Source organism: Oenanthe melanoleuca, unplaced genomic scaffold (assembly GCF_029582105.1).
Source record: "Oenanthe melanoleuca isolate GR-GAL-2019-014 unplaced genomic scaffold, OMel1.0 S029, whole genome shotgun sequence".
Lineage (NCBI taxonomy): Eukaryota > Metazoa > Chordata > Aves > Passeriformes > Muscicapidae > Oenanthe > Oenanthe melanoleuca.
In genome coordinates this window covers 19,821-46,188 of record NW_026612678.1, presented here as the reverse complement: position 1 = coordinate 46,188, position 26,368 = coordinate 19,821, and the positions used below count along the sequence as shown (strand labels likewise).

At 44.5% G+C, this 26,368-nt stretch overlaps 1 protein-coding gene across 1 annotated transcript in view; it reads right to left on the bottom strand.

Annotated features, from left to right (window-relative positions):
* Nucleotides 1-19,227, bottom strand: part of NCOA1 (nuclear receptor coactivator 1) — a 53,867-nt gene extending 34,640 nt beyond the window's left edge. The window contains exons 1-5 of the mRNA XM_056515658.1: nt 18,935-19,227; nt 11,787-11,896; nt 6,686-6,791; nt 3,570-3,736; nt 74-168 (exon numbers count right to left, since the gene is read on the bottom strand). Of these exons, the coding sequence (XP_056371633.1) occupies nt 74-168; nt 3,570-3,736; nt 6,686-6,771 (348 nt within the window). The 5' untranslated portion in view covers nt 6,772-6,791; nt 11,787-11,896; nt 18,935-19,227. The remainder of the gene's footprint in view (nt 1-73; nt 169-3,569; nt 3,737-6,685; nt 6,792-11,786; nt 11,897-18,934) is intronic.
* Between the last annotated feature and the right edge of the window lie 7,141 nt (nt 19,228-26,368).

The following is a 26,368-nucleotide window of genomic DNA, read 5'->3' as shown; positions in this document are numbered from 1 at the left end:
CCCGATTTTCCCCGCCCCTATTCCCGATTTTCCCCGCCCCAATTCCCGGTTTTTCCCGGAATTCCGGCCGCACCTCCAGCAGCAGCGGCCCCAGCGATTCCTTCTCGATGACGCCCTGGCTGCTGGAGGAGATGTCCGACTTCTGCACCTCGTCATCCGTCGCTTTTTCTGGAAAAAAACACGGAAAAACGGGAATTTTTTTAAAAAAAATTGGAAAAAAATCGAATTTGGGTTTCGCCGGAGTCGAATTCCCGATTTTTTGGGTGTTTCGGGGAAATGAATGAGGAAAATGGAGCAGAAATATCACAAAATTTGGGAATTTCTCTGGTGGGGAAATTCCAGGTTTTGTTTTAGTTTTTGGGGTTTAAGATTTGGTAAAATTTTGGTGAGAAGTGGGAAAAAAATGGGAATTTTGGGATTTTAAAAAAATGGGAATTTTGGGATTTTAAAAAAATGGGAATTCTGGGGTTTTAAAATATGGGAATTCTGGGATTCTTTTTTAATTCTGGTGGTAAGAAAAAAAAAAAAAAAAAAAAAGAGGAATTCTGGAATTTTAAAAAATGGGAATTGTGGGATCTAAAAATATGGGAATTCTGGGATTTTTTCAAATCTTGGTGAAAAGTGGAAAGAAATGGGAATTATGGGATTTTTTAAAATCCTGGTGGTAAGTGGAAAAAAAATGGGAATTCTGGGATTTAAAAAAATGGGAATTCTGGGATTTTTTAAAATTCTGGTGATGAGTGGGGGAAAAAAAGGGAATTCTGGGATTTTTTAAAAAATGGGAATTCTGGGATTTTTAAAAAATGAGAATTCTGAGATTTAAAAAATGGGAATTCTGGGATTTTTTACAATCCTGGTGGTAAGTGGAAAAAAAATCAGAATTCTGCAATTTAAAAAATGGGAATTATGGGATTTTAAAAAAATGGGAATTATGGGATTTAAAAAAATGAGAATTCTGGGATTTTAAAAAATGGGAATTCTGGGATTTTTAAAAATCCTGGTGATGAGTGGAAAAAAAAAAAAAGGAATTCTGGGATTTTTTTAAAAATGGGAATTCTGGGATTTAAAAAATGGGAATTCTGGGATTTTTAAAAATCCTGGTGGTAAATGGAAAAAAAAAGGGAATTCTGGGATTTTAAAAAATGGGAATTCTGGGATTTTTTAAAATCCTGGTGATGAGTGGAAAAAAAAAAAAAGGAATTCTGGGATTTTTTTAAAAATGGGAATTCTGGGATTTAAAAAATGGGAATTCTGGGATTTTTTAAAATCCTGGTGGTAAGTGGGAAAAAAATAGGAATGATTTTAAAAAAGGGGAAAAAAAAAGAAATAAAAAAAGAAAGGGGAAAAAAAATTCCAGGATTTTCCTTTCATCTCAAATTTCCAAGAATTCTAAATTATTTATTGATTATGTAAAAATTAATTGAGAGGAAAAAATTCCTGGAAGACCCTCAAGGGAACAATTCCAGCTCCCTTTTCCCATTTCAAATCCCAGTTTTCTCTTCCCAAATCCCAATTTTTTCAGGGAGAATTCCTGAAAAATCTCCAATGCCATTTTCCTTCTCAAATCTCCATTTTCCCTCCCCAAATCCCAAATTTCACTCCTTAAATCCCAATTTTCCAGAAGGAATTCCCTGAAAACCTCCAATGGGATTCCAACCCCACTTTTCCTTCCCCAAATCCCAGTTTTCCCAAATCCCAATTTTCCAGAGAGAATTCTAAGAAATCCTCCAATGTCATTTTCCTTTTCAAATCCCAATTTTCCAAAAGAAATTCCCTGAAAACCTCCAACATAACAATTCCAACCTCACTTTCATTCCCAAATCCCCAAATCTCCCTCCCCAAATCTCAATTTTCTCTTTTCAAATCCCAAATTTTGCTTCTCAAATCCCAATTTTCCCCTCCCCAAATCCCAATTTCCCCTCCCCAAATCCCAATTTTCTGAAATTCCAATTTTCCCCTCCCCAAATCCCATTTTCTCCTCTCAAATTCCAATTTTCCTCTCCCCAAATCCCAATTTTCTCTTTTCAAATCCCAAATTTCGCTCCTCAGATCCCACTTTGCTCTCCTTAAATCCCAATTTTCTCTTCTCAAATCCCAATTTCCTCTCCCCAAATCCCAAATTTCCTTTCTCAAATCCCAAATTTCTCTTTTCAAATCCCCATTTTCCGAAAGAAATTCCCTGAAAACCTCCAACATAACAATTCCAACCTCAATTTCCTTCCTCAAATCCCAAATTTCCCCTCTCCAAATCCCAATTTTCTCTTCTCAAATCCCAAATTTCGCTCCTCAGATCCCAATTTTCTCTCCTTAAATCCCAATTTTCTCTTTTCAGATCCCAAATTTTGCTTTTCAAATCCCAATTTCCCCTCCCCAAATCCCAATTTCCTCTCCCCAAATCCCAATTTTCTCTTCTCAAATCCCAATTTCCCGTCCCCAAATCCCAATTTCCCCTCCCCAAATCCCAATTTTCCCTCCCCAAATCCCAATTTCCCCTCCCCAAATCCCAATTTCCCCTCCCCAAATCCCAATTTTCTCTTCTCAAATCCCAATTTTCCCCTCCCCAAATCCCAATTTCTCCTCCCCAAATCCCAATTTTCTCTTCTCAAATCCCAATTTTCTCTTCTCAAATCCCAATTTTCTCTTCTCAAATCCCAATTTTCTCTTCTCAAATCCCAATTTCCCCTCCCCAAATTTCTCTCCCCAAATCCCAATTTCCCCTCCCCAAATCCCAATTTTCTCTTCTCAAATCCCAATTTCCTCTCCCCAAATCCCAATTTCTCCTCCCCAAATCCCAATTTCTCCTCCCCAAATCCCAATTTTCTCTTCTCAAATCCCAATTTTCCCCTCCCCAAATTTCTCTCCCCAAATCCCAATTTCCCCTCCCCAAATCCCAATTTTCTCTTCTCAAATCCCAATTTTCCCCTCCCCAAATCCCAATTTCTCCTCCCCAAATCCCAATTTTCTCTTCTCAAATCCCAATTTTCTCTTCTCAAATCCCAATTTTCTCTTCTCAAATCCCAATTTTCTCTTCTCAAATCCCAATTTCCCCTCCCCAAATTTCTCTCCCCAAATCCCAATTTCCCCTCCCCAAATCCCAATTTTCTCTTCTCAAATCCCAATTTCCTCTCCCCAAATCCCAATTTCTCCTCCCCAAATCCCAATTTCTCCTCCCCAAATCCCAATTTTCTCTTCTCAAATCCCAATTTTCCCCTCCCCAAATTTCTCTCCCCAAATCCCAATTTCCCCTCCCCAAATCCCAATTTTCTCTTCTCAAATCCCAATTTCCCCTCCCCAAATCCCAATTTTCTCTTCTCAAATCCCAATTTTCTCTTCTCAAATCCCAGTTTCCCCTTCTCAAATCCCAATTTTCCCTCCCCAAAATCCCAATTTGCTCTTCTCAAACCACAGTTTCCCCTTCTCAAATTCCAAATTTCTCCTCCCCAAATCCCAGTTTCCCCTCCCCAAATCCCAATTTTCTCTTCTCAAATTCCAATTTTCCCCTCCCCAAATCCCAAATTCCCTCCCCCAACCCCCAACCCCCTCCTCCCCCGCTCTCCCCCCTCCCCCACCCTGCTCCAGGCGCTTCATCTGCTGGATCTGATCCACGGTTTTTTTCAGGATCTGGCACTTGTCGGGTTTGACGCTCAGCGAGTCGATGTCGCCGATGTTTGCCGAGAGCAGCTCCGCCAGCTCCTCCAGGTACCGGTGCTCCTGCTCGCGCCGCCGCTTCTCCGCGCTGCCAAAACACCAAAATCACCCTGGCAGCAGCTCCTCCCGCTCACCCCCAGGTTTTACCAAAATTTTCCCCATTTTCGCCAATTTTTTCCCACTTTTTTCCCGATTTTTTCCCCATTTTTCGCTTTTTTTTTCCGAGTTTTTCCTGATTTTTTTTCCCAGTTTTCCGCCAATTTTTTCTCTGCTTTTTCCCAGATTTTTTCCCCAATTTTTTCTCCATTTTTCTCCATCATTTTCCTCACTTTTTTCCTAGTTTTTCCTGATTTTTTCCCAATTTTTTCCCCTTTTTTCCCACTTTTTTCCCCTTTTTTCCCAATTTTTTCCCAATTTTTTCCCCATTTTTCACTAATTTTTCCCGACTTTTTCCTGATTTTTTCCCAGTTTTCTGCCAATTTTTCCTCTGCTTTTTCCCAGATTTTTTTCCCCAATTTTTTCTCCATTTTTCTCTAATTTTTCCCCACTTTTTTTCCAGGTTTTTCCCAATTTTTCCCCATTTTTCACTATTTTTTCCCCAGTTTTCCCTGATTTTTTCCCTGTTTTCCCCCAGTTTTTTCTCTGTTTTTTCCCAGTTTTTTCCCAGGTTTTCCTGATTTCTTTCCCAATTTTTTCCCAGCTTTTTCCCAATTTTTTCCCCATTTTTCGCTATTTTTTCCGAGTTTTTCCTGATTTTTTCCCAGTTTTCTGCCAATTTTTTCTCTGCTTTTTCCCAGATTTTTTCCCCAATTTTTCCTCCATTTTTCTCCACCTTTTTCCCCACTTTTTTCCCAGTTTTTCCTGATTTTTTCCCACTTTTCCCCCCTTTTTTCCCACTTTTTTCCCCTTTTTTCCCAATTTTTTCCCCATTTTTCACTAATTTTTCCCGACTTTTTCCTGATTTTTTCCCAGTTTTCTGCCAATTTTTTCTCTGCTTTTTCCCAGTTTTTTCCCAGTCTTTCCTGATTTCTTTCCCACTTTTTTGCTGGTTTTTCCCAATTTCCCCCCATTTTTCACTAATTTTTCCCAAGTTTTTCCTGATTTTTTCCCAGTTTGCTGCCAATTTTTTTCTCTGCTTTTTCCCAGTTTTTTCCCCAATTTTTTCTCCACTTTATTTTTTCTCAGTTTTTCCTGATTTTTTTCTCACTTTTTCCCCCGTTTTTTTCCCAATTTTTTCTCCATTTTTCTCCCCACTTTTTTCCCAGTTTTTCCTGATTTCTTTCCCACTTTTTTCACAGCTTTTTCCCAATTTTTTCCCCATTTTTCGCTGTTTTTTTCCCAGCTTTTCCGGATTTTTTTCCCAGTTTTCCGCCAATTTTTTCTCTGCTTTTTCCCAGATTTTTTTCCCCAATTTTTTCTCCATTTTTCTCTAATTTTTCCCCACTTTTTTTCCAGTTTTTCCCAATTTTTCCCCATTTTTCACTATTTTTTCCCAGTTTTCCCTGATTTTTTTCCCTGTTTTCCCCCAGTTTTTTCTCTGCTTTTTCCCAGATTTTTCCCAGTCTTTCCTGATTTTTTTCCCACTTTTTTCCCGGTTTTGCCCAATTTTTTCCCCATTTTTCACTATTTTTTTCCAAGTTTTTCCTGGTTTTTTCCCAGTTTTCCCCCCAGTTTTTACTCTGCTTTTTCCCAGATTTTTTCCCCAATTTTTTCTCCTTTTTTCCCCACTTTTTTCCCCATTTTTTTCCGAGGTTTTCCTGATTTTTTTTCGCTATTTTTTTCCCAGTTTTTCTGGATTTTTTTCTCAGTTTCCCCCCCCCAATTTTTTCTCTACTTTTTCCCACTTTTTTCCCAATTTTTTCTCCATTTTTCTCCACTTTTTTCCCAGGTTTTCCTGATTTTTTTCCCCACTTTTTCCCCCATTTTTCGCTATTTTTTTCCGAGTTTTTCCTAATTTTTTTCTCAGTTTTCCCCCAGTTTTTTCCCAATTTTTTTCTTCATTTTTCTCCATTTTTCCCCCACTTTTTCCTGTTTTTTTTCCCACTTTTTTCCCCAGTTTTTCCCATTTTTTTACCCATTTTACGCTATTTTTTTCCAATTTTTTCCTGATTTTTTTCTCAGTTTTCCCCTAGCTTTTTCTCTGCTTTTTCCCAGTTTTTTCCCAGCTTCTCTTGTTTTTTCCCAATTTTTCCCCATTTTTCTTGCTTTTTCTTCCACTTTTTCTCTCACTTTTTTTCCCAACTCTTTGTGCTTTTTCACGGGTTTTTTTCAATTTTTCCCCAATTTTCCTTCACTTTTCCTGCTTTTTCCCCACTTTTTCCCCATTTCTGACCGATCCAGGAATTCCAACGGATCCAAGAATTTCAACAGATTCAGGAATTCCGCTGGATCCAGGAATTTCGATTGATTCAGGAATTCCAATGGATTCTGGAATTTCAATGAATTCTGAAATTCCAACAGATCCTGGGAATTCCAACAGATCCAGGAATTCCAATGGATTCAGAATTCTAACAGATCCCAAGAATTCTGACGGTCCAGGAATTCAAACAGATCCAGGAATTTGGATGGATCCAGGAATTCCGACAAACTTGGGAATTCTGATGGATCCAGGAATTTCAACAGATCCAAGAATTCCAGCAGACCCAGGAATTCCAACAGATCCAGGAATTCTGATGGATACAGGAATTCAAACGGATCCAGGAATTCCAATAAATCTGGGAATTCCAATGGATCCAGGAGTTCCAATGGATTCAGGAATTCCGACAGATCCCAGGAATTCTGACGGATCCGGGAATTCCGAGAGATTCCGGGAATTCCGACGGATCCAAGATTTCAAACATCCAGGAATTCCAACAGATTCAGGTAATTCTGATGGATCTGAGAATTCCAGCGGATTCAGGAATGTTGACAGATCCGGAAATTCCGACAGACCCCGGGAATTCCAACAGATCCAGGAATTCCAACGGATCCAGGAATTCCAATGGATCCAGGAATTCCAATGGATCCAGGAATTCCGGCGGATCCAGGAATTGGGTACCTCTGGGCGGGGTCGCAGGGGGATCCTTTGCGCTTCCGGGATTCGGGAATTGCCGGATCCGCGGAGCCGTCGCCAAGGCCGCTCATGGTGGGATCCTACGGAGCACCTGGGGAAAAAAAAAAACGGGAAAAAGGTCGGGAATTCCCGGAGATTTTGGATTCAGGGATTTTCCTGGAATTCCCAAGATTTTGGGGATTCTCTGGAATTGTGGATTTTGGATTCTTGATATTCCCAGGGATTCTGGATTTTTAGGGATTGATGGGATTTGGGATTCTCGGGATTCCCAGAGATTTTGGATTCCCAGGATTTCCAGTGATTTTTGCTTCCTGGTATTCCCAAAGATTTGGGATTCCCGGTATTCCCATGAATTTTGGATTCCTGGAATCCCCAAGGATTTCACATTCCTGGTATTCCCATGGATTTCAGATTCCCAGGATTCCCAGGGATTTGGGGCTCCTGGATTTGTTTCCGTCTCTCTCGACCCAGCTCCGGAGGAACAGGATGGGATTTCAGGATTTGGGATTTCAGGATTTTGGGATTTCAGGATTTTGGGATTTCAGGATTTTCCAGCCAAGCTGTTTCCATGGAATTGCTCGGGATGGGGAATTCCCAGCTTGGAGCCGTTCCCGGGAAATGCCGGAGCACCGAGGGAAGAACCGGGAATTCACCAAATACAACCCAATGGAACCCAACGGAACCAAACCAAACACAACCGAAACCAACAGAACCCAACAGAACCCAACGGAACCAAATCCAACCCAACAGAACCAAATACAACCCAACAGAACCAAACCAAACACAACCGAAACCAACAGAACTCAACTAAACCCAACGGAACCAAACCCAACCCAACAGAACCCAACAGAACCAAACCCAACCCAACAGAACCAAACCCAACTCAACAGAACCCAACAGAACCAAACTCAATCCAACAGAACCCAACCCAACAGAACACAACAGAACCGAACCCAATCCAACAGAACACAACAGAACCGAACCAAACCCAACCGAACCCAACGGAACCAAACCAAACACAACCCAAACCAATAGAACTCAACTAAACCCAACAGAACCAAACCCAACTCAACAGAACCAAACCCAACCCAACAGAACCCAACGGAACCAAACCCAACCCAACAGAACCAAACCAAACCCAACAGAACCCAACGGAACCAAACCCAACCCAACTGAAACCAACAGAACTCAACTAAACTCAACAGAACCAAACCCAATCCAATGGAATTGAACCCAACCCAACAGAACCCAACAGAACCAAACCAAATCCAACAGAACCAAAGCCAACCCAACAGAACTCAACAGAACCGAACCCATCCCAACGGAACCCAATGGAACCAAACCAAACAAAACCCAAACCAACAGAACCCAATGAAAATCAACAGAACCCAACGGAACAGAACCCAGTGCAATGGAACAGAACCCAACCCAACAGAACCAAACCCAACCCAACAGAACCCAATGGAACAGAACCCAACCTAATAAAATCCAATGGAACCCACTGGAACTGAAGACATTCAAACCCAACCCAACAGAACCAAACCCAACAGAACCAAATCAAACAGAACCAAAGCCTACCCAAGAAAACTGAACAGAACCAAACACAACCAAAACAAACCCAACAGAACCCAATGGAACCCAACAGAACTGCATCCAACCCAAAAGAACCAAACCCCATGCAACAGAACCAAAGAGAACCAAATACAATGGGACCCAAAGCCAACCCAACAGAACCAAACACAACCAAACCCAACCCAACAGAACCCAACAGAACCAAATGCAACCAAAGCAAATCCAACAGAACCCAACAGAACCAAATGCAACCAAAGCAAATCCAACAGAACTGCACCCAACCCAACGGAACCCAATGGAACCAAACAGAACAAACAGAACCACACAGAACTGGAGACGATGAAACCAAATCAAACCAAACCCAACAGAACTGAAAACAAACAGAACCAAACCAAACCAAATCCAACCCAACTCAACTGAACGGAACTCAAGAGAACCTAACCCAACCCAACGGGACCAAAGGGAACCAAACAGAACTGAAAACAACCAAACCCAACCCAAATGAACCCAACCCAACTGAACCAAACCGTACCAACCAAACCAAACCAAATCCAACCACACGGAACCAAACAGAACCCAGTCAATTCCAACCGAACCCAACTCAACCACGCCAGGAGGAACCAAACCAAAGCACGAGGTCATGGACCAACCACACCACTGGTGATGGCCCAAAGCAGCTTGTGGTGACCCACACCAACCAAACCCAACCAAACCAGACAAAACCCAACCAAACCCAACCAAATCCGACCAAACCCAACCCAACCAAACCATGAGAGGTGATGAACCAAACCAACCCAACACAAGTAAACCAAACCCAACCAACCCAAACCAGTGGTGAGAAACCAAACCCAACCATGAGGTATCAACCAAAGCTCGTGGTCATGGTCAAAAACAAACCAAACCCGACCAAACCAAATGCAACCGAACCAAACCCGACTGAACCGAAGCAGTGATGCTGGACCAAACCCCAAATGGATGAACCAAACCAAAATCAACCCAACCAAATCAGCTGGAGATGAACCAAACCACATGGATCAAACCAAACCCTGAGGTGATAAACTGAACCAAACCAAACTCAACCAAACCAAACTCAACCAAACCAAACCCAACCCAAGCCCTGGTGATGAAGCAAAGCATTGGACGTTGACCCAACCAAACAACTGGTGACAACTCAAAATATCTGATAATAAACCAAACCATTGGTGATGAACCAAACCAAACCAAACCAAACCCAGCCAAACATCTGGGGAGGAGCCAAGGCACTGGTGATGGATCCACCCCCATCCCAAATCCTCCCTGAGAAGGAATTTTGAGAATGAGGACAAGAAGCTGGGAAATAAAGGGAAAAAAAGCAGAAAAAAGTACAGAAAAGAAAGGTGATAAAGAGAGAAAAAAGCTAGGAAAAAACAGAGGAAAAGTGAGGAAAACTGGGGAAAAGTTGGGAGAAAAGCAAAAAAAAAAAGGGAAAAGCAAGAGAACTTGAAAAAGCTGGGGGGAAACTGGGAAAAAAGCAGGAAGTAGCTGGCAAAAATAAGGAGAATCAGGGAAAACAGGAAATAATAGGAAAAAGTGGGAAGAAGTTAGGAAAAGCAGGAAAAAAGCAAGGAAAAAAGTAGGGAAAAGCTGGGAATAAACAGGAAAAAATTATGGAAAAGCCAGGAAAACTGGGGAAAAGTTGGGGAAAAGCGAGGAAATGCAGGGGAAAAAAGCATGGAAAAAAGTGGGTGAAAGTTGGGAAAAAACAGGAAATAAACAGGAAAAAATAGAGGAAAATTGAGAAAAACTGGGGAAAAGTTGGGGGGAAAGAAAAAAGTGGGGGAAAGTGGGAAAAAATTAAGAAAATGGCAGGAAAAAAAGAAGGAATCTGGGTAAAAGCAGGGGAAAAAAACAAAGAAAAAATGGGGAAAAGCTGGAAATAAAGAAAAAACTGGAAAAAAATCAAGGAAAAGAAAAATAAGGAAAAGTTTGGAAAAAGTAGAAAAAAGTCGGAAAAGCTGAGAAAAAACAGGGGGAAAAAAAGAGGAAAAAACCCAGGAAAAAATCCAGGAAAAGTGAGGAAAACTGGGAAAAAGTTGGGGGAAAAGTGGGAAAAGTGGGAAAAATTGGGCAAAAAGTGAGAAACAGCAGGAAAAAACAAGGAAAAATTTGGGAAAACACATGAAAAAACGTGGGAAAAGCAAATTCCCATGGGAGAGGAAATTCCTTAAAATTCCTGGATCTGGATCCAAAATCCTCATGGAAAATTCCCAAAAATTCCTACACCAAATTTTGGCTCCTCCCACATTCCTGGGATTCCTGTCCCAAATTTTTTTTTTTTTTTAATAAACCAAAATTGGGATAAAATCTCCAGATTGGAATTTTAGGAGATTGAAGAGACAGAAATCTTTGGAAAAATGAGAAATCTTTGGAAAAAATTATTTTTTTTTTTCCTCTGAGTCTCCCTGGGCCCCTCCCGAATTCCGAAGGCGCCGGAATTTGCCGAGCAGGTTCCGCAACATTTTCTCCGGGCGGAGCCAAATTCCCTGGAGGCTCCAGGAAAAAAAACTACGGAATGAGGGGCCCCAGGAATCTCCAGAATTTTGGGAATTCCCAATCCCAGCCCCATTCCCAATCCCTAAAAAAATTCCAGGATTTTTTTTCTGAGAAAAAGTAAAAATTCCAAAACTCCAGCGGGAATTTCTCCGGTAGAATTCGGTTAATGATCAATCCCAGGAAAGAATTCCAGGTTTTTCAGGCACATTCCCAATTTTTTTTTCTAGTTGGGAGATTACCAAAAAATGTTGGAATGGTGTGAAAAGAGTCAGGAATTCAGAATTCCCAAATTTTCAGGCCAATCCCAATTTTCCTATGGAATATCTTGATTTTCCATCAGAATTATCCCAATTTTCCATCAGAATTATCCCAGTTTTCCATCAGAATTATCCCAACTTTCCTATGGAATATCCCAATTTTCCATCAGGATTATCCCACTTTTCCTCAAAATTCCCAACAAATCCCAGAATTTCCAGATCCAATCTCATCCCACCAAACCCAGCTGGAAAAAAAATGGAATTTTTTCCTTCTCTTTTCCCAGGAATTCCCAAGAATTCCAGGATCCCTGATCCACAAATTCCAAAATTTTCCCAATTTTTTCCTCCACTCCCAAAGAATTTTTCCCAACTTTTCCTTCCATTCCATTAATTTTTCCACCAATTCCATCCTCCAATTTTTCTCTTAAACCATTCCAAATTTTCCACCCATGACTCCCAAAATTCCCACATAAAAATTCCACAAAAAATTCCTTGGAATTCCATCCCAATGGAAAAAAGTCACAAGAATAATTTGAATTTTCCAGGATTTTTCACACTCTGAAAAGTCCTAAAAATGGGGAATCCAAGGATTTTTTGCTGTCAGAAATTCCTGATTATTTTATCTCAAAAACTCCAAATCCAGGAAAATATCCTTGGAAAAATGAGAAATTCTTGGGAAAAAAATTAATTTTTTTCCAGAAAAAATGGAAAAGCTCCAAACTTACCTGGGATTTCTGGAGATGAAGGATGGATCATGGGAAATCCGGGATTTTCCAGGAAAATCCTAAAATCTTGGGAATTCCAGGGCTGGAAATTCCATGGGAATCTCAATTCCCTGCAGAGAAAAAAAAATTGGATTATATTAGGAATTATTTTGGGAATTGTTCCTCCTGGAATTTTGGGATTTTCCATATTTTTTTTTTGTCTCAATCCCAAAAAAATCCAAGATAAAAAAAGGAATTTTCCTGGGATTTTGCTCATCCCAGATTGAAAAAAATTCTAGAAATTAAAAAAATTCCATGAAAAATGGATGGGATGGGATTTTTTCCCCTAATTCCTGGATTTTTTTTTTCCACAAAATCCCAGAATTTTCTCCATTTTTCCTGAAAATTCCTGAATTTGTGCAGTTTTTTCCATGAATTATCAAAAAAAATTCACAGAGATTCCAGAAAAACCACCAAGATCCCTAAATGTCCACAAAAATCCCAAAAAAGTCACAAATATCCTGAAAAAATTCCCAGAATTCTGAATTATTCTGAAATAGCACCAAATATTCCCAAAAATTCACCAAGATCCTGAAAAACACATAAAGATTCCGAGAAATTCTTGAAGATCCAAAAAAAATCTCAAAGATCCCCAAAAATTCACAAATATTTCCAAATATTCTGATCTAGCCCAAAAAAATCCAGAAATTCCTGAAAATACACACAAAGATTCCCAAAAAATCCGTAAAGGATCCCAAAAAAATCCATACAGATCCCAAAAATCAACACAAGGATGCAAAAAAAAACCCATAAATATCCAAAAAAATTCAGATACATCAAAAAAAATCCAGAATATCCTAAAAATATCCACAAAGATCCTGAAAAACTCCCAAAGATCCCAAAAAATTTTCCAAGATTCGCCAAAAGCCAGAATATCCCAAAAATACCCAAAGATTCCCAAAAAAATCCATACAGATCCCAAAAATCAACACAAAGATCCAAAAAATCACCAAGATCCCCCTAAAAATTGAAAAATAAAAAAAAAATCCCAAACCCCCCAAAAATCCCAAAGCATCTGGAAGATCCCAAAAATTCACCAATATCCCAAAAATCCCACAAAGATTTTTAAAAATCCCAGAAAATAAAAAAAAATCCCCCCCCCAAAAAAAAAAAATCACAAAAATAAAAATAAAAATAAATCCCCCAAAAATCCCAAAATATCTCAAAAATCTCCTCAAATCCAAAAAATCTCAAAATATCCCAAAGAAAATCCCAAAAAATTTCCAAAAAATCCCAAAATTCTCCCAAAATTCCTCAAGGATCCTGAGTAATTTCCATTAATCCAAAGTGAGAACAAAAAATTCCCAGAATTTATTTGGGAATCAGAAAATTCCCAGAAATTTTTTGGGGGGATTTGGAAAATTCCCGGAGCTTTTTGGGAATTTGAAAATTCCAGGAGCAAAATTTCTTCCAGAATTCATCAGAATCATTCCCATTAAAAAAAAAAACAAAAAGTAAATAAAAAGTTAAAAAAAATAGAATTCCTTGAATTTTTTTCCACTTTTCCAGGAAAATTTTTATTTTTCCACCAAAATCTCCCAATTTTTCCACCCAAATTTTAGGATTTTCCCACCAATCCCAGAAAATCAGGATTTGGGGAATTCTGGATTTTTTTTTTCTGGATTTTTCCAGAGTTTTTCCCTGGGTTTGAAAAAAATTTGGGATGCTTGGAGCAAAATCTGGGATTTGTGGAATTCTTGGGAATTCTGGGAAAATCAGCTCTGGGAAATCCAGGAAAAGCTGCAGGAAATCCTGGAAAACTCCAGGAAATCTGGGAAAACAACAAGAAAACAACAGGAAAAATTCCAGGAAATTCAGGAAAACTCTGAAAATCTGGGAAAATTCCAGGAAAAGCTCCAGGAAATCCTGGAAAAGCTCTGGGAATACAACAGGAAATTCTGGGAAAAGCTCCAGGGAAACAACAGGAAAAGCTTCAGGATATTTGGGAAAACTGAAAAATGTGGGAAAATTCCAGGAAAAGCTGCAGGAAATCTGGGAAAATGCAAGGAAATCCTGGAAAACTCAAGGAAATTCCAGAAAAACTCTGGAGAAAACTCCAGAAAAAATTCAGGAAAACTCCAGGAAAAAAAAAAAAAACCAGGAAATCCAGGAAAAGTTCTGGGAGAACTCCAGGAAATTCGGGAAAAGTTCCAGAAAAACTCCAGGAAATCTGGGAAAAGCTCCAGGAAATCCAGAGGAAATTCCAGGAAAAGCTCCAGGAAATCCTGGAAAACTGCCAGAAATCTGGGAAAACTCCAGAAAAACAACAAGAAAACTTCAGGAAATTTGGGAAAACTCAGGAATTTGGGAAAATTCCAGGAAAAGCTGCAGGAAATCTGGGAAATGCTCCAGGAAATGGCAGAAAATTCAAGGAAATCCTGGAAAACTCAAGGAAATTCCAGAAAAACTCAAGGAAATTCCAGGGAAAAAAACAGGAAATCCAGGAAAAATTCTGGGAGAACTCCACGAAATTCAGGAAAAATTCCAGGAAATCCAAATGAAATTCCAGGAAAACTCCAGGAAAAGTTCCAGGAAATTCCATCCTTGTTTTTCCCACACTCATTCCAAGTGATTTCCTGCCCTGGAAAATTCTGGGAATTCTCTCCCAGAAAAAAAAAAAAAAAAAAAAAAATCCCAAAAAAAAAGGGAAATCCAGGGAAAATTTTCCTTAAAACCACAGAATTCCAGGAATTCCTGGAATCGCTTCCTGGTTTTTCCAAGGATTGGAGAAATTTTTCCCAAGTCAAATTCCCAGGAAAATTTCCTTCAGATTTCAAAAATTCCCAAAAATTCCAGCTTGTCCAGCCCTTGGAATTCTTGCAATTCCCAAATTTCCGTGTCTGGAATCACAAAAATTCGGTTTGGGAAAAATCCAAGAATTCCTTTGGAATTTTCCATCCAATTCCCAAAATTTGGGAAAAGCTCCTGGAAAATTCCTGAAGGGTTGGGATCGGCTGAAATTCCCAAAATTCTGGAAAAAGTTGGAAAAAAAGTTCAGAATTCCCAAAAAATCCTGGCTGGGAGCAAAATTCCCAAATTTCCTGCTCCTTTTCTTCTCTCCCTGCTGGAATTTTTTGGGAGCTGATCCAAATTTTCCGGGATTTTTGGTGTTTCCAGAAAAAAATTTCCCAGGGAATTTTGTGCATCCAGGATTTTTTTTCTTTCCCAAAAAACCAAAATTTATTTTCCCTGGAATTCTGGGAATTTTTTTCCCACTTCCCAAATTCTCCCTGGAATTCTCAGCTCCTCAGGGGTCGCAGAATTCCAAATTTTGGGAATTTCTGGAATTCTGGGAGCTCTTTTCCCTGATTTTTTAAATCCATGGAATTTTTTTATTCCCAAATTTTCCTCCTCTGAAAAAATTCTCCCCAAAATTGGGGAAAATTGGAAAATCCATGAAAAATCCGGGATAAATCCATGGATTTGGGATCCCTTGGAATTCTGGGAATGGTGGGGGAGAAAAAATTGGGAATTTTCAGCAGCAAAAATCCTGGAAAATTGGGATCAACTCCCAAAAAATTCCAGCTGGGAGAGAGGAAAAGGAGCAGGAAATTTGGGAATTCCGCTCCCTGCCTGGATTTTTTTGGGAATTCTGAACATTTTTCCAATTTTTTCCGGGATTTTGGGAATTTCAGCCCATCCCAACTCCTCGGGATTTTCCAGGAGTTTTTCCCAAGTTTTGGGAATTGGATGGAAAATTCCAAAGGAATTTTGGGATTTTTCTCATCCCAAATTTTCTGTGATTCCAGGTGGGAACAGAATGAGATTTTCCCATGGAAATTTGGGAATTCTAAGAATTCCAGCAGGAAGAATTCCTGGTTTTTCTCCCCCAATATTCCCAATTTCCCCTTTTAGCCAGGATTCCATCCAGAATTCCGAGAGATCCCAAATCCATGGATTTATCCCAAATTTTTCATGGAGTTTATCCTGATTTTTTGGAAATTTGGGGATAATTTCTTCAGAAAAGGAAAATTTGGGAATAAAAATATTCATGGATTTCAGGGAAAAGAGCTCCCAGAATTCCAGGAATTCCAGAAATTCCCAAAATTGGGAATTTTGTGACCCCTGAGGAGCTGAGAATTCCAAAGGAAATTTGGGAAGTGCAGGCAGGAAAAAATTCCAAAAATTCCCAAAATTCCAGGGGAAATAAATTTTGGTTTTCTTGGGAAAGAAAAAAAATCCTGGATCCACAAAATCCCGTGGAAAATTTGCCTGGATCTCATTTTTTCCCCACTTTTTTTTGGGAAATAAACAATTTTTTTCCATTGCTCCCAAAAAATTCCTGGATTTCCTCCATTTTTCCATGAAAATTCTGGAATTTCCCTCTTTTTCCTAAAAAAATCCCCGAATTTCCTTCATTTTCCAGAAAAAAAAAATCCCTGGATTTGCTCAAGTTTTCCCTGAAAATTCCTGGAATTTCTTGCTTTTCCCAAAAAAATCCCAGAATTTCCCCGATTTTTCCATGAAAATCCCCAGATTTGCTCCATTTTCCATGAAAATCCTGGAATTTCTTCCATATTTAAAAAAAAAAAAAAAAAAAAACAAAAAAAATCAGGATTTTCCTCCATTTTTTGGGAAAATACCTGGATTTCCACTTTTTTTTTAATTCCAGAATTTCCTCCATTTTCCCATGAAAATCCCAGAATTTCCCCCATTTTTCCATGAAGTTTCCACAATTTTTCCAAGAAAATCCCAGATTTTTTCCCATTTTTCCAAGAAAATCCTGGAATTGCCTCAATATCTCCATGAAAATCTCTGGATTTCCTCCATTTTTTCCATGAAAATCCCTGGATTTCCTCATTTTTTCCAAAAAATCCAAGAACTTCCTCCATTATTAAAAAAAAATCCTGAAATTTCCCACATTTTTTTCCATGAAAATCCCAGGACTTCCTCCATTTTTCCATGGAAAAAAAAATGGAATTTGCTCCATTTTTCCATGAAAATCCTTGGAATTTCCACCATTATTCCAAAAATCCTGGAATTTGCTCCATTTTTCCTGAAAATTCCTGGATTTGTTCCACTTTTTCCCTAAAAATCCTGGAATTTTCTCAATTTTTCCCTGAAAATCCATGTAAGAAATCCATAAAACCCCACCAAAAAATCCACAAAAATCCACATATTCCCCCATATTCCCACTTTTTTCACACACAAAAAAAAATTCAGGAATTTCCATCCTAATCCAAGAAAAAAGTGGAATTAAAATTTCCACTTTTTACCCTCTTTGCTGTGTCCCTCTTGGAATTATTTTGGGAATTTTCAAGGGCTTGGAAAAATTAGAAAAATTGAATTTTTGGACCCTCAATGATGATTCCAAGTTTTGTTTTTTTCCTTTTTTTCTTTAAATTTCCCATGTGATCCAAGAAAATAATTCTGGAAAAATGAGGGCATGGAAAGGGAAAAATTGGGGAATTATGGAAAATTTAGGGCAGGGATGGGAAAATTTGGGAAGTCTGGAAAATTTCGGGTAAGGAAAGGAAAAAATTGGGGAATTCTGGTAAAATTAGGGCAGGAAAAGGGTAAAATTTGGGAATTTTGGAAAGTTGAGGGCAGGGAAGGGAAAAATCTCAGGAATTAAAGAAAAATTAGGGCAGAGAAATGGAAAAAATTGGGAATTCTGGAAAAATTAGGGCAAGGAAAGGAAAAAAATTGGAGAATTACAGAAAATTGAGGGCAGGGAAAGGAAAAAATTTGGGAACTATGGAAAAATTGGAGGCAGAAAAGGGAAAAATCTGGGGAATTCTGGAAAATTTAGAGCAGAGAAGGGAAAAATTTTGGATTTCTGGAAAATTTAGGGCAGGGAAAGTGAAGAATTGGGGGAATTCTGGAAAAAATAGGGCAGGTAAAGGGGAAAAAATTGGGAATTCTGGAAAATTGAGGCCAGAGAAAGGGAAAAATTGAGGAATTCCAGAAAAATTAGGAAAATTAGGGCAGGGAAAGCAAAAAATTGGGGGAATTCTGGAAAAAAAAAAGGGCAGAGAAGGGGGAAAAATGGGCATTCTGGAAAAATTAGGGCAGAGAAAGGGAAAATTTGTGGAATCTGGAAAATTGAGGGCAGAAAAGGGAAAAAATTTGGGGAATTCTGGAAAAATTGAGAGCAGAGTAGGGAAAATAATTGGGAATTCTGGAAAAAATAGGGCATGGAAAGGGAAAAATTGGGGAATTCTGGAAAAGTGACGGCAGAAAAAAGGGAAAAATTTGGAAATGACAGAAAATTGTGGGCAGGGAAAGGGAAAAATTGGGGGAATTCTGGGAAATTGAGGGCAGGGAAGGGAAAAATTTCAGGAATTACAGAAAAATTAGGGCAGGGAAATGGAAAAAATCTAGAATTCTGGAAAATTTAGGGCAGAAAAAGGGAAAAAAATGTGGGAATTGTGGAAAATTGAGGGCACAGAGCTCCCTCATAGGAGCCATTGCCGATGCACCTGGCTTGGGAATGCTGCTCCAGAGGCACCTGGAAGTGTGGGATCCTCCTCTAAGGGAGGATTTTAGGGCTATTTCGTGGATATTTCAGAATATTTCGGGATATTTTGAGATATTTTGGGATATTTCGGGAATGTCACCCTCACACAAAGCGCTGCCACCTCCCCTCCACCAACCCCCCCCCAGGGCTCATCCCCACAGCCGGGGGCGGCGGTGCCATTTTCCAAAAAAAAAAAAAATAAAAAAATAAAATAAAATAAAATTTAAGGAAAAAAAAAAAAAAGGTGGGAGTGAGGAGGGGGATTTAAGGCTAAGGAAATAAGGGGAAGGGGAGCGAGGTGGGAGTTTTGGTGACCAACTTGCGCGGCGAGCCCGGGGGTGGCTGAGGGAGGGAGGGAGGAGGGAGCGCGGGGTCCCTGAGGGGGGAGCGATGGCGGAGGGCGGGATCGCAGCGAGGGGAGGGGACGGAGCGAGGGAAGCAGCGAGCGAAGGAAGGAGAGAGAGAGAGAGAGAGAGAGCGAGAGAGAGAGAGAGAGAGAGGGGGAGGAGGAGGAGGCCGCCATGGCCGGGGAAGGAGCGAAGGAGCTGCGAGCTGCTTCCCTCGCAGCCCCGTGACAGCGGCGGCGGGAGGCGCGGGGAGGCGAGGCGGGCTGAGCTCCGCCGCGGGGCCCCGCTCGAGCTTCACTCACCTGCCGCTGACAGGGCCGAGGCCACAGCGGGCAACGCCACAGCGACTCCCGCGGCCGCGGCCGGGCCGGGCCGGGCCGGGCGGAGCGGCGGCGCCGGGGCTTGCGGGAGGCGCGGGGAGGAGAGCGGAGGGAGGTGCTGGCGGCCCCGGCTCCGCTCAGGGGATCCCCCCGCGCCCGCCGGGGCCCCTCGGGCTGGGCGGCGCGGAGAGGCTGCGGGGCTCCGGCTCGGGCTCGCCGCGATCCTCCCTCCCCTCCTCCCCGGCGGGACGGGGCGGAGCTGGGCATGGAGGACGAAGGGGGCGGTGGCGGCGGAGCTCCGCTGGGGATGGATCCTCCTCCTCCTGCTGCTGCCCTTCCTCCTCCTCCTCCGCTCTGAGGCCGGGGCCTCCGAGCTGCGCCGCGCCGCCGCCATCTTCTACCGGCTGGGCCGAGCTGCGGGCCCGGGGCGGGACGGGGACGGGGACCGGGACGGGGGAAGGGGACGGGGACTGGGATGGGGAAGGCGGCGCCATGTTGGCGGCTGAGGGGCTCCGGCCGCGCCCGGCCCGGGGATCGCTGCGCGGTTACACCGCTCTGCCCTCAGCTCCGGGACCTTTTCGGAGCCCTCAACCCTGGGATCTTCCCGGTGCCACCGTTCTGCCCTCAGCTCCGGGACCGTCCCGGTGCCATCGCGGTGCTCTCAGCCCCGGTAGCCGCCCGGTGCCCTTAGCCCCGGGAGATCCCCGGTGCCGCCGCGGTGCCCTCAGGAGCTCAGGATCCCCGGGACCTTCCCGGTGCCACCGCTCTGCCCTCAGCCCCGGTGCCCGCTCGGTGCCCTCAGCCGCGGAATATCCCGGTGCCCACATTATCCCCGGGATCTTCCCGGTATCCCCTCCGTGCCCTCAGCCTCGGTGCCCCATCAGTGCCCTCAGGATCCCCGGGATCTTTTCGGTGCCCGCTCGGTGCCCTCAGCCCCGGGACCTTCCCGGTGCCCTCATCATCAGTATCCCCTCGGTGCCCCCAGGACCTCAGGATCCCCGGGATTTTCCCGGTGTCTCCTCAGTGCCCTCAGGATCCCCGGGATCTTCTCGGTGCCCGCCTGCTGCCCTCCGCATCAGTATCCCCTCGGTGCCCTCAGGATCCACGGGATCTTCCCGGTGCCACCGCTCTGCCCTCAGCCCCGGTGCCCCTCGGTGTCCTCAGCCCCGGTCCCCTCAGGATCCCCGGGATTTTCCCGTTGTCCCCTCGGTTCCCTCAGGATCCCCGGGATTTTCCCGGTGTCCCCTCGGTGTCCTCAGGATCCCCGGGATTTTCCCGCTGTCCCCGCGTGTCCCGTCCCAGCCGAGCTCCCGGCGCTGAGTTATCCCCCGAAATTCTGGGATTTGGGAATGGTTCGGGTTGTGATTGAGCTTCAATCCCTTCCCGGTCCAACTTCTCACAATCCCAAAATTTCCTTGGATGCTCCCAGGGATTTTCTGGGTATTCCAGCCCAGTTGGGAATTCTTTCCCAAATCCCATTTTCCCGCTTTTCCCAGGGAATTCCCTCCATTCCCAGATCTCTCAGTCTGGGATTGGATCCATCCCCATCCCAACTCCTCTCTGGGAAGGAATTGGGGAATTTAATGGGAATTCAGGACTCCAGACTCCTTTTCCATCCTCAGATTCCATAAAAATCTCTCGGGATGGATCCTGAGTGTCCTGGATCTCACAATCCTGGAATGGTTTGGATGGAATCCATGGATTTCAATCCCATCCCATTCCAACCCTGATCCCAGGCTGCTCCAACCTTTCCTTGGACACTCCCAGGGATTCTCTGGGAATTCCACATTCCCATCCCAGAGCAGGATTTTTTCCCAAATCCCACCTAAATTTCCCCCAATTTCCCCCAATTCCAATTTACCTGAGCAGGATGGAGCCGACCTCACCTGGATCTGCTGCTCCTTCTCCTCCTCTCTTCCCGATTTTCCCCTTTCCATGGGGGTGAGTTGTTTACCTCGATATTCCCAATGGGAATATTCCAGAAAAACAAGTGGGATTTGAAAAGCCCAGGTGAAGGCAGCGTTGGGAATTCACCCTCCAGCAACACCTGAGCCCAGGTTTTGGCTTTTCCCAGGAAAATCCGTTGCCAGGTGGAATTCCCAGAGAAGCTGTGGCTGCTCCTGGATCCTTGGGAGAGTCCAAGGAAAGGTTGGAAAATTCTGGGATAGTGGGGTTGGAATGGGATGGAATTGAAATCCATGGATTCCATCCAAACCATTCCGGAATTCTGGGATCCAGGACACTCAGGATCCATCCCAAAGGATTTTTAGGGAATTTGAGGATGGAAAAGGGAAAGGAGACCGTTCCTGGAATTGTGAATTCCCAAAATTCCTTCCCAGTGAGGATTTGGGATGGGGATGGATCCAATCCCAGGAAGGAGAGCTGGGAATGGAGGGAATTCCCTGGAAAAACAGGGAAATGGGATCTGGGAAGGAATTCACAGCTGGGCTGGAATTCCCAGAGAATCCCTGGGAGTGTCCAAGGAAATTTTGGAGCATCCTGGGATGGTGGGAAGTGTCAGGATTGCACCAGGATGGGATTCCCAGCACGGGAAAAATTCTGATTTCCAACCCCTTCGTTTGGTGTTTTTTTTTTTTTGTTGTTGTTGTTGTTTTTTTTTTTTTTTGTTTTGTTTTGTTTTGTTTTGTTTTCCCCAATCCCGATTTTTTTTCCGAGGTGTTTCTCCAGCCAGAACTTCCTGGGAAGGGAGAATTCCATGAAAAGTTCTGCTGGAAAAACTGGGATTGGATGGGAGGGAGAAGGGAGGTGATGTCCTGGGTGATGCTGCCCTCTGCAGAGATTCCTGATGGATGCACGGGGTGGGAAAAGAGGAGGAAAAAAAAGGGAAAAAATGGGGGAAAAGGGGAAAAGAGAAAAAAAGGACAAAGGGGGAAAGGGGGAAAAAAAGGGGAAAGGGAAAAAAGGGAGAAATGTGGAAAGGGGGAAAGGGAAAAAGGGGGAAAGGGAAAGGGGGGAAAAAAAAGAGGACAGGGAAAAAAGGGGAAAAGGAAAAAGAAGGGAAAGGGGGAAAAAGGGGGAAATGGACAAAAAGAAAAAAAGGGGAAAGGGAAAAATGGGAGGGAAGGAAAAAGGGGGAAGGGAGAAGGGGAGGGATTTAGGGAAGGGATTTGGGAAAGGAAAGGAATTTAGGGAAGGGAAGGGATTTAGGGAATGGATTCAGGAAAAGAAGGGAAGGGAAAAGATTTTGGGATGGGATTTAGGGAAGGGAAAGGATTGAGGGAAGGGTTTGGAATGGTTCCTCATTCTGGGATTTCAGGGCTTGGAATGTGGTGGTCAGGGAATGGATTTGGGGAGGGATTTAGGGAATGGATTTGGGAATGGGAATGGATTTGGGGAGGGATTTAGGAATGGATTTGGGAAGGGATTTAGGGAATGGAACCCAGGCTGGAGCAGGATCCAGGAGGGATGGGGATCTCTGGAAAGGGATCCAGGGCAGAGGAGGAATCCAGGCCAGAGGGGGGTGTTGGACAAACGGGAATGTGGAACAAAAGCTGGGATCAAGGATGGATGAGGGAGGAGGAGAGATCCAGGAGAGAGGAATTCGGGATGGGAATCCAGGGTGGACAGAAATCTGGCATGGACTGGGATCTGGGATGGATCTGGATGCAGGCAAAGATCCAGAATGGATTGGGATCCAGCACGGAGATCTGAGATGGATCGGGATCCAGGACAAGGATCCAGGATGGATGGGGGCTCAGGGTGGTCTGGGATCCAGGATGGATCTGGATCTGGGATGGATCAGGATCCAGGACAGGCAAGGATACAGGATTGGGATCCAGGAGAGGGATCTGGGATGGATGGGAATCCAGTGTGGGCAGGGATCTGGGATGGATGGGGATCTGGGACAGGGATCTGGGATCGATCTGGATCCAGGCTGGACAGGGATCCAGGATGGATGGGAATCCAGGATGGATTGGGATCCAGGACAGGGATCCGGGATGGATCAGGATCTAGGATGGATGGGAATCCAGGATGGATTGGAATCCAGGACAGGGATCCAGGATGGATGGGGATTCAGGGTGGACCAGGATCCAGGACAGGGATCCGGGATGGATGGGAATCCAGGATGGATTGGGATCCAGGACAGGGATCTGGGATGGATCAGGATCTAGGATGGATGGGAATCCAGGATGGATTGGGATCCGGGATGGATCCAGATCTGGGCTGGACAGGGATCCAGGCAAGGATCCAGGATTGATTTGGGTCCAGCACAGGGATCTGGCGTGGATCTGGATCCTGGATGGATCAGGATCTGGGACAGGGATCCAGATGGATCAGGATCCAGGACAGGGATCTGGGATGGATTGGGGTCTGGAACAAGGATCCAGCACAGGGGTCTGTGAATCCCGTTCCATGAGTGCAGGGCCCCCCTGGGGTGCAGATTTGGGATTCAGATTTGGGGGTGCTGGATCCCTTTTTGGGGTGCTGGATCCCTTTTTTGTGATGCAGATTTTGGGAGTGTCAGACCCCTTTTTGGGGTGGGATTTTGGGGGTGCCAAGTCCTTTTTGGGGTGCCAGGATCCCCTTTTTGGGGTGCTGATTTGGGGGTACCAGATCTCCCTTTCTGAAGGTGCAGATTTGGGGATGCCAGATCCTTTTTTTAGGGTGCTGATTTGGGGGTGCAGGATCCCCATTTGGGAATTCTCACTGGGAATTCAGGAAGAAATCCCAGAGTTTATTTGGGATTTTGAGGCCGAATCCCAGATTCTGGAGGAGCCACGGCCATGGGGATTCCCAAATATCCCAAAAGAATCGAGGGAATGCCGAGTCTGGCGTGAAAGGAATTTCAGGATTTGAGATTCCAAAGTTTGGGAAAAGGGGCTTGGATGGGAGGAGGAGCTGGAATTCTGGGATTTGGAGGATCTCAGTGGGAACGGGATGGGAATCCCATCCCAATCCTATCCCCACCCCAAATCCCATCCCGATCCCAAGTCCATTCCATATCCCATCCCAAATCCCAATCCCATCCCAGTGCAAAATTCCAATCCAATCCCAATCCCATTCCATGTGGGACCATCCTGATCCCGTTCCCACGGGACGTTCCCAATCCCATTCCCATGGGATGATCCCAACCCCATTCCCTATGGAATATTCCCGACCCCATTCCCTATGGAATAATCCCGACCCCATTCCCTATGGAATGATCCCGACCCCATTCCTGTGGGATGATCCCGACCCCATTCCCTATGGAATATTCCCGACCCCATTCCCTATGGAATGATCCCGACCCCATTCCCTATGGAATATTCCCGGTCCCATTCCCTATGGAATATTCCCAACCCCATTCCTGTGGGATAATCCCGACCCCATTCCTGTGGGATGATCCCGACCCCATTCCTATGGAATAATCCCGACCCCATTCCCACGGGATGATCCCGACCCAATTCCCTATGGAATGATCCCGACCCCATTCCTGTGGGATGATCCCGACCCCATTCCCTATGGAATATTCCCGACCCCATTCCCTATGGAATGATCCCGACCCCATTCCCTATGGAATAATCCCGACCCCATTCCTATGGAATATTCCCGACCCCATTCCCTATGGAATATTCCCGACCCCATTCCCTATGGAATGATCCCGACCCCATTCCCTATGGAATATTCCCGACCCCATTCCCGTGGGATGATCCCGACCCCATTCCCTATGGAATATTCCCGGTCCCATTCCCTATGGAATGATCCCGACCCCATTCCTGTGGGATGATCCCGACCCCGTTCCCTATGGAATATTCCCGGTCCCATTCCCTATGGAATAATCCCGACCCCATTCCTATGGAATGATCCCGACCCCATTCCCTATGGAATGATCCCGACCCCATTCCTATGGAATATTCCCGACCCCATTCCCTATGGAATATTCCCGACCCCATTCCTATGGAATATTCCCGACCCCATTCCCGTGGGATGATCCCGACCCCATTCCCTATGGAATAATCCCGACCCCGTTCCCTATGGAATAATCCCGACCCCATTCCCTATGGAATATTCCTGATCCCATTCCCATGGAATGATCCCGACCCCGTTCCCTATGGAATAATCCCGACCCCATTCCCGTGGGATGATCCCGACCCCATTCCCTATGGAATATTCCCGGTCCCATTCCCTATGGAATGATCCCGACCCCGTTCCCTATGGAATATTCCCGGTCCCATTCCCGCGGGCTGGGGCCGGGCCGTGTCCCGCTGCCCTGTCCCTGTTTCGGGTCCAAGGTCCCGGCCCCGCCCGGCCCCGCGGCCGCTCCCGGTTAATGATTTCCCGGAATTCCACGGGACGTGCTCCAGCAGCCAGCGGGACTTTGAGCCCGGCCTGGGCGCGGGTGTGGGGTCACAGCAAAGGGGCGAACCCCTGAACCCCAAATGGGGCCAGAATTGAACCCCTGAACCCCAAATGGGGCTGGGGATGAACCCCCAAATGGGGCCAAAACTGCAACCCTGAACCCCAAAAATGGGGCTGGGGATGAACCCCGAACCCCCCCCAAATGGAGCTGAAACCCTGAACCCCCAGAGCAGCCAAAACTGAACCCCTGAACCCCAAATGGGCTCAAACCCCAAATGGGCTCAAACCCAAATGGGGCTGAATCCCAAATGGGGCCGGGGCTGAACCCTGAACCCCCAAATAGAGCTGAACCCCTGAATCCTGAAATGAGGACAGGGTGCAACCCCAAATGGGGCCAAAACTGCAACCCTGAACCCCAAATGGGGCCAAAATTGAACCGCTGAACCCCAAATGGGGCTGAATCCCAAAAGGGGCTGAACCCCAAGTGGGGCTGGGGATGAACCCCCACTGAACCCCAAATGGGGCTGAACTCCTGAACCCCAAATGGGACCAAAACTGCAACCTTGAACCCCAAATGGGGCTGAACCCCAAAAGGAGCTGAACCCCAAATGGGACTGCAACCTTGAACCCCAAATGGAGCTGAACCCCCAAAAGGAGCTGAACCCCTGAACCTCTGAACCCCAAATAGGGCTGAACCCCTGAAGGCCAAAATGGGCCCAGGTTGCAACCCCAAAGGGGGCTGAACCCCTAAATGGGGCCGGGGCTGAACCCTGAACCCCCAAATAGAGCTGAACCCCAAATGGGACTGCAACCCTGAACCCCAAATGGGGCTGAACCCCAAAAGGAGCTGAACCCCAAATGGGACTGCAACCCTGAACCCCAAAATGGGGCTGAACCCCTGAACCCCAAATGGGGCTGCAACCCTGAACCCCAAAATGGGGCCAAAATTGAACCCCTGAACCCCAAATGGGGCTGAACCCCAAAGGGGGCCAAAGCTGAACCCAAAATAGGGCTGAGCCCCTGTACCCCAAAATGGGGCCAAACCCCAAATAGGGCTGAACCCCGGAACCAACTGGGGCCGGGGCTGAACCCCAAATTGGGTTCAACCCCTGAACC